Source organism: Schistocerca gregaria, chromosome 1, assembly GCF_023897955.1.
Source record: "Schistocerca gregaria isolate iqSchGreg1 chromosome 1, iqSchGreg1.2, whole genome shotgun sequence".
Taxonomy (NCBI): Eukaryota; Metazoa; Arthropoda; class Insecta; order Orthoptera; family Acrididae; genus Schistocerca; species Schistocerca gregaria.
The window spans coordinates 341713828-341722686 of record NC_064920.1 but is presented as its reverse complement, the minus strand read 5'-3'; the positions used below and the strand labels follow the sequence as shown (position 1 = coordinate 341722686).

At 46.3% G+C, this 8859-nt stretch overlaps 1 protein-coding gene across 1 annotated transcript in view; it reads right to left on the bottom strand.

Moving 5' to 3' along the window:
- Nucleotides 1–467: 467 nt before the first annotated feature.
- The window catches only part of LOC126344463 (apolipoprotein D-like), a 46099-nt gene continuing 37707 nt past the window's right edge, over nucleotides 468–8859 (bottom strand). Inside the window, exon 7 of the mRNA XM_050002021.1 lies at nucleotides 468–716. Coding sequence (XP_049857978.1) covers nucleotides 563–716 — 154 coding nt within the window. The 3' untranslated portion in view covers nucleotides 468–562. The remainder of the gene's footprint in view (nucleotides 717–8859) is intronic.

Genomic DNA, 8859 nt, shown 5'->3' with positions numbered 1-8859 from the left:
TTCGAAATTTGTGTCCTCCAAAGAAAATTTCTTTTGCTAAGTTCGAAGCTTACGACCAACGAACCACCGTGGAAAGAGGTGTAGCACAGCTTCGAGGATGGCAAATCATGCATTATGAAAGGCAATTAATGTGTCGCCTTGAAGGGAAATCATTCGGACTACTCCGAGCGCGGAGAATATGTTGACAATGTTAGCCTCATCGAAAACTGGTGGATTATGGTACGAGGAAAGAGTGTGTGTGAAAGCGTGTCCTTGAAATGGCAAACACTGCTGACATTAGGATCTACTGACTAACGGACTGATAGAAGAGCAAATGCCGGCAGATGACGAAGTGTTAGTTGTTCAACAAAGTAAAGATCTCAATCACCTTGTAAGAAAGAATATGTGACAACCGCGCTGCAGCTGACTGCTGAAGCAGTTGGCTAACAAAAATCACCGCTTTCGATCGACAGAAAAACGAACGTACATTTTATTGAAAAAAGTGTTTTTTATTTCGTAAAAAAGGGGATCAAATAAATAGTACATGACTACAAACTAGGAAATAAATAGAGGTTGTGTCCCGCTAGGCGGCGCCGCTGGACGCCTTCTTGTTGGGGACCTTCTCCTTGTCCTGCTCCTTGTCCGGCTTGGTGGCCGGCCTCTTCTCGCGAGCGACGTCGACCAGGGGCTTCTTGTGGCCGGCGCTCGCCTCCTCCTTGTCCAGGGCTCCCGTCTCCCTGCAAAGCGGACAGCAGCAGTAAGACAATACGGCTCACGTCCTGTATCAGACTAGGGCACTCAATCTTAATACACTGACGATCCAAAACATTACGACCATCTCCTTAATGGTTTGTGGGCCGTCTTTGTAACGAATTGGTTCAAATGGCTCTAAGCTCTATGGGACTTAAGATGTCATCAGTCCCCTAGACTTAGAACTACTTAAACCTAACTAACCTAAGGACATCACACACATCCATGCCCGAGGCAGGATTCGAACCTGCGACCGTAGCCGCAGCGCTGTCCCGGGCTGAAGCGCGTAGAACCGCTAGGCCACGGCGGCCAGCCGTCTTTGTAACGCAATATTAACACCGTTCCCGTAAATAACTGGCCGCAAATTTGTATACGCGGTGATGGCGCTCCAGAACGACGCAGATGGGAACAATCTGATCCACATCAGGCGAATTTGGTGGGCAAGACGTTACTGTTATTTCACTATCACGCTACTCAGATCACTGTAGCTCGATCTTGGCTTAAAAACAGGGAGAATTATGCTGCTGAGAGGAGCCACTGTCGTCAGAAAAGACATAAATCATGAAGTCCGAAGGCTGTGGTCTAGTGGTTAGTGCCCCTAAATAACGGGGTGCCGGGTTCGATTCCCAGGCGGGTAGGGGACTTTCTGCGCTCGGGGATTCGGTGTTTGCGTTGTCCTCATCATTTCAGTTTACACTGTAAGGATTGGAACTTTGTACAGGCAGTTGAGCTCCCTACAAACCGAATATCATCATTGTCATCGTCATCGAGGATGAAGGGATGCAAATGGTTCGTAGTTGACATGATGTCTTCGATTATTAGTACACATCCCATGCAAGCGCAGGATAATGTCTGTCAGAGCATAATACTGCTCCCGCCAGCCTCATTCCAGGGCGCGGAGCACGTTTCCAGCAGCCGTTCGCCTGGATGACGGCATTTGACGAGACACGCGTCGACCTGGTGTAGCAAACACGTGATTCATCCGACGACCCGCCATGTTTTTCAGTGATGCACGGCTCCATCTCGATGCTCCAGAGACCACTACAATCGTAATTGGCGATTACGTTGGTCCAACTTGTGAACATGCAGGGGTCCTTTGCTGCGGATCCACTTGTTCAACAGTGTGCGCTGAATGGTGTACTCCAAAACACATGTGTGTCTACCGGCATTACGCTCTTTCGCCAGACAAGTCTCCAAACTCAGTGTTCTCTAAAGAGTCGTTGACGTCCAAGCACTTAGAGACTAGTAGTAATTTCACTGCACTTTTACCACATTCCGTAGATGCTCACGAAAGCAGCACGTGAAAATTCGACTAGCTTCACCGTTTCCGGGATACTCGTTCACAGGCCCTGAGTAATAACAAACTGCCCTTTGACAACGTCGCTTATCTCAGTGGTTTCCTCCATTTGCAGCTCATATCTTCTGTAGGGTAATCTCCCACCACACCCTGCTTGGCTTACAATCATTTCCGACTGCGTCACGTGCCCCCAGCGCCACCAGTAGGCTTCCAGTCTTGCAGTGGACAGTGTATACTGCCTGACAAAAAGACTGAGGCAAGCAAAACACATGGATGGAGATCAGTGTAAATTCATACAAGTACACACTATCAGCGGGTGTGTAACTCAACGGGGTTGCATTTCTCCGTTAGTGATGATGATCTTTGCTTTATGGGGTGCTCAACTGCGCGGTCATCAGCTCCCGTACGAAGTCCCAAATTTTTATACAATCTAACGTAGCCACTGTCGCGAATGTTGATGATGATGAAATGATGAGGACAACACAAACAACCAGTCCCCGGGCAGAGAAAATCCCCAACAAGGCCGGGAATCGATCCGGGATCCCGTGATCCAGAGGCAGCAACGCTAGCTACCATGCCACCGGATTCGGAAAAATTATGCGTTAGTGGTAGAATGGCCACCAGAATGCGTAAGTGTTGTTCGTGTGTGGATTCGTTACCAGGTATGGCAGCGTACATAAGGGGGCTTGAACACCGACAGATGTTGAGTAATCAGTGTGAAGGACATGGAGATTGTGATGTCGTCAATCATACCATCACACAGCCGCCTGAGAGATCGAACCGCCGAATGAGATTCTCTCGATAAAGAGAATGGAAGAACGGTTGTGTTAGCCAAAGAGTACACAGCCACTCGCAGTACTTACGCTCGCAGCGAGACGCCGCTGGGCCAATTCATGTGCAGCAGGGGAGCAGTGCAGTTGTGCCAGTCTACAGTTCGTAGGCACGCTCAGTGGTCAGCCAGCGCCGATGTTAGTCATAGTCTGCAGCTCAGTCATTGCTGCCATCAAGTCTTTGTAGCTCCGTTCCAAGTTAGTCTTCAGATTCACCGGATTCGACATTCAAGATTACGAGGGATTAATTCGTCACTTCAAGATTTGTGACTTGTAAATTATGTCATTCGACAGACGCTTAGTCTAGGCGCGTCTTCTACAATTATCAACCAACTGATCATGGACTATAGCAAAGTTAAGTAATAAATACCTTCTTATTCTGTACTCCTGCTAATTGTGTTTTCCTGTTGTAGCTACCATCCAGCCTTGGCATAGTAGAACCCACGTTTACACCTCCTTGGCTACCTCATATTTGCCACCTCATGTTGATGGACTCGCTTATGGTGGAAGATTGACAGCCATCAGAGATGACGTGAGCTCGTGTGAAACAATGTCAGCAGTATCTGTCAGAGTTTGAAAGGGCCTCTTTGTGGATCTCAGTGTGGGTAGTCACTGGAAGCATGCAATATCCAGATTTATGGGGCATTTGCGTATGGCAGTGACCCAGTATCGGACAGCGTGGGATCTTAAGGACAGGCTTACACATCACCAAGGGTCCAGTCGACCGTGACTGACTACCACAAAGGAGGATCTCCATACTGTTCACTAAGCACGTAGTAAAACCTTCACTCCTCCTCCAAATAAACTGTGACAGTGATAGGCTTCATGGTAACATTCAGTGTCATCCTGCACTAGTGGTCGGAGGCTGGCAGCTGCCGGACTAGAGAATTATTGTCCTAAGCGTAGGCTGCTGGTAACACCGCTACACAAATGACTGCATTTAGAGTGGTGCCGTGGCCAGGAACTATAGACTGTTTATGAATAGTATTGTCTTCAAAGATGAATCACAGCGCTGCACTTTACTGGATGTCCATCGTCATCGGTATAGAGGCGCCTTGCGAATAGGTCTCCTGCTGCCAGTATTTTGAAGAGGCACAGTGGTGTTACTCTTGGCGTCATAGTTCTGGGACACATCGGGTTGGGCGGCGGAGGTGGCCGTGCGCTTCTAGGCCTATAGTCTGGAACCGAGTGACCGCTACGGTCGCAGGTTCGAATCCTGCCTCGAGCATGGGTGGCTAGTTAGGTTTAATAAGTTCTAAGTTTTAGGCGACTGATGACCTCAGAAGTCAAGTAGCATAGCGCTCAGAGCCATTTGAGTCATCAGGTTTGTCTTCAGGTATTGAGTGAGGGAACTCTGACTGCATAACGGTAAGTTACGAACATCCTGCAACGTCATGTCTTACCTCAGGTGCGATGGTAACGCGGTGCCATTTTTCAGCAGGGCAGTGCTTGTCCCCACATGATCTCTGTCTCTAAGAACAGTCTCAGTCTGCGTGATGCTGACGTACTTGTGCTGTCAGTAAGGTCCACAGATTTGTCCCCAATAGAAGTTGTTTGGGACCAGTTCAAATGTCATTTTCGTCCCAGTGCTAGTATCCAAGTCATCAAGGACAATTTACAACAGCTGCATGCCAGCTAGCCTCCGGAGAGGATACAACTACTTCATGACACAATTCCCAACCTAATCAGTGCATGTCTCCAGGCCAGGGACGTTGCAACACCGTACTTCTAAATTGGCTCATATTGCCAAGATTTGGGTTGATTTTGAAATCACTACAATAACATCACATATCCTCTCAACCCGTGAAGTTTCATCTCGTCTCCTCCTCCCATTATAGAAGCTTTTTCTGTCAGGCAGTGTCTTCGAACACGTAGGGGGCGCAGAAGAAAGAAGATTTTTTTTAAAGAACGACACATTTTCCACCAGCACATTTTCAGACAGTACTTTACGAAACGTTATTAGACAATTCAGAGAGTGCAAAATAGATATGGACACATCCTCATCAATAGACTTAAACAGAAATTACAAGCCATTCACAGTTCCTAATAGAAAGGTTTACGTAAAGTCCGGGAACACTTTCAATTATTTATTGCTCAAGAACCAAACATTGTACCGATATCATACATATGTCATTTTGAAGAGAAACCCTGTAAGTTTCTTTTTTTTTTCGTGAATACCGCCACAGCGTCGTTTGGCAATTTGCCGATAGTCAGCGCTAGTCGCAGACATGGAGAGTTTAGGTGCGGAGCGCGCTTTCTGTATGTTGGAGTTCGACAAAAACAAGTGTGCTACAGCTGTTCAACAGATGTTTAAAACCAAGTATGGTATGAAGCCACAAACAAGGAAGGCCATTTACCGCTAGCATAACAAATTCGATACGACGGGTTGCTTGTGCTCAGCAAAGAGAAGCGGACGTCCCAATGTGAGTGAAGTGAATGTGGAGCACGTAAGAGAGACATTTATAAGGAGTCCAAAGAAATCGGTGCGTCGTGCATCCCGTGAACTCGAAATGGCTCCAATGACAGTGTGGAAAGTTCTGCAACAGAAGCTATGAAACGATTCAAATTGTAGCTAGTACAAAAGCTCAATGACGACGAAAAAGACAAGCATTTTGAGATTTGTTCGCATTTGCAACAATTGAATGAGGATGGGGATGGCATCGTTGATCGCTTAATTTTTAGCCACGATGCCACTTTTTATACTGTTAGAATGATCTCTGACAGCACTCTGTTTTGAATAACTGCGCTGCGGAAGATTTGTTTTAATGTTGTGGCAGATACGGTTCTGGGTTCACCGTGACTTGTTTTACAACCATCTGTTTCACAAATTAATATAACGAGACGTTCAGTGATGCATCAGTCGCAGTTGGAGATCCGCGGTTTTCGTGTCAACTACGTTGACTTCAAATTCCCGTCTCCCACCCCAACCATCATCCCTCATCTCCACAATCTGCTTATCTTACGGACTGCTTTGTTTGTCTATAATGGCTGCGAGGTAACTATCTGCAGAAAGCCTGTATCTCCCATTACGAAAGTACTTCCATATGAAGGTATGTTTTTCTGCGTAATGAGCTACGCTTGGCACAAATCGCGCCTAGTGTCAGCTGAACAATTGACGAAACTGTCACAGTATGGTTGTTCACATGTGTCACGCATCTCTCCTCTCTACCATTGGATCCACAGTCCAGATTTCCTTTCGTCTCGTCGTCGATGTGGAAGCGTGACAGAAATCGAAAATTGCATTTTTACCAACGAAACTCAAAGTACAAGAAATACTGAGAGCAATGGACCATGTGTATCTCCAGAATGTTGATGAATTTGAAGCATCATCTTTGTGTTCCGAGGCAGAATTTTTAATCTTATTTATTTATTCACTACCCTGTATCCACAATCAATGCTGCAGCACCATATTGAACCTTGCTACGGTTCGGAAGGACCATGCAAACCAACTCCCAGGAAAGCATTATGGGAACACACGTTAAATATCAGTAGAGGACTATTCGACATGTTCTAGTGGCAGGTGCTGCACTATCCGTTACACAGCTAAATCTTTTTTCTTCAGCAACTTTCGCGAGCTTTTGTCCTTCACAAGATGTGTCTCAAGATGCTTATATCCTCTGAATGAGATACAGTCGGACTGGAGCCCGGATTTATTTTGGAAAATGCTTCATTGCTCACAACTGTTTTCACTGCACTGAACTGACTAACAAAAGCTTACCTGTTTCGTCGTTTATGGTTCGTTATTAGAACCATAAAGTAATTGCGTATCTTAAACAACTACGTTTTTAGCTATGTCTGGCCACTTTGATTTTAATGCTTTCAATTGCTCCCTGTAGAGGAAGACAGAGATTGGAATACCTAGAGCAAATAACTGGGGAGGTAGGTTGAAAATGCTACTCTGGGAGAAATATGTTCGTTTCGTTTTATCGAGTGAGTAATGGGTATGGTAGCGGTAATCGTTCCTCTTTTTAAAGAATGTAGCTGATTGTGTTTCCAAAAAATGAGTAATAATGATTACGTTTTAATTCTATAAACATAAAACGTTCTTTGTGTTTTCCGTTCCGATAAAGCAAGCGTACTCGTGTGGCCTCTACAAACGTAAATGTTCTGTTTGGTAAATGCAGTGCATGAGGAGGCACGGCAGTTGATGCCAACTGAATAATATGCGCGGAAGTTGACTGGTTGTCATGTAGTATTTGTAGAAATACATCTTGTTACTTTTTTCATATTTAATAATGACTTTGCATTTAACTTTTTTGAAGTCCGTTCAACGCGGACAAGAAAGTTTGTTTCTTTCCAGTATGACTGAGATGCTCACGTGACATAAGGGTTCCAATCGCCCTAAATATAGCAGTTTAAAAAAAATATTACCTTGGCTATAAATAATAACATTTTATAAGCTGACACTAAAGATAGTTGACTAAAGAACACACAATCACCTTATTTGCGCTGTTCTTTGCCCAAACTGACGATACGTCACTGTCGATCCAAGAAAGACATACACTACTGGCCACTAAAATTGCTGCACCACGAAGATGGCGTGCTACAGACGCGAAATTTAACCGACAGGAATAAGATGCTGTGATATGCAAATGATTAGCTTTTCAGAACATTCACACAAGGTTGGCACCGGTGGCGACACCTACAACGTGCTGACATGAGGAAAGTTTCCAACCGATTTTTCATACGCAAACAATAGGCTCTGAGCACTATGGGACTCAACTTCTGAGGTCATTAGTCCCCTAGAACTTAGAACTAGTTAAACCTAACTGACCTAAGAACATCACACACATCCATGCCCGAGGCAGGATTCGAACCTGCGACCGTAGCAGTCGCGCGGTTCCGGACTGAGCGCCTAGAACCGCTAGACCACCGCGGCCGGCGCAAACAATAGTTGACCGTCTATTCCGACTTTGACAAAGGTCAGATATTAGCCTATCACGATTGCGGTTTATCGTATCGAGACATTGCTGCTCGCGTTGGTCGAGATCAAATGACTGCTAGCAGAATATGGGTTCAGGAGGGTAATACGGAACGCCGTGCTGGATCCCAACAGTCTCGTATCACTAGCAGTCGATATGACAGGCATCTTATCCGCATTGCTGTAACGGATCGTGCAACCACGCCTCGGTCCCTGAGTCAACAGATGGGGACGTTGCAAGACAACAACCATCTGCAGTTCGACGACGTTTGCAGCAGCATGAACTATCAGCTCGGAGACCATGGCTGCGGTTACCCTTGACGCTGCATCACAGACAGAAGCGCCTGCGATGGTGTACTCAACGACGAACCTGGGTGCACGAATGGCAGCCCGCATCTCGTGGTCGTGCGGTAGCGTTCTCGCTTCCCACGCCCGGGTTCCCGGGTTCGATTCCCGGCGGGGTCAGGGATTTTCTCTGCCTCGTGATGGCTGGGTGTTGTGTGATGTCCTTAGGTTAGTTAGGTTAAAGTAGTTCTAAGTTCTAGGGGACTGATGACCATAGATGTTAAGTCCCATAGTGCTCAGAGCCATTTGAACGAATGGCAAAACGTCATTTTTTCGGATGAATCTAGGTTCTATGTCCAACATCATGATGGTCGCATCCATGTTTGGCGACATCGCGGTGAACGCACGTTGGAAGCGTGTATTCGTCATCGCCGTACTGGCGTATCACAGGGCGTAACGGCATGGGGTGGCTTTCATTACTCATCTCGGTCACCTCTTGATCGCATTGACGGCACTTTGAACAGTGGACGTTACTTTTCAGATGCGTTACGACCCGTGGTTCTACCTGTCATTCGATCCCTGCGAAACCCTACATTTCAGCAGGATAATGCACGGGCCTTTCTGGATACATAAAATGTTCGACTGGTACCATGGTCAGCACATTCTCCAGATCTCTCACCAACTGAAAACCTCTGGTCAATGGTGGCCGAGCAACTGGCTCGTCGCAACACACCAGTCACTACTTTTGATGAACTGTGGTATCGTGTTGAAACTCCATGGGCAGCTGTACATGTACA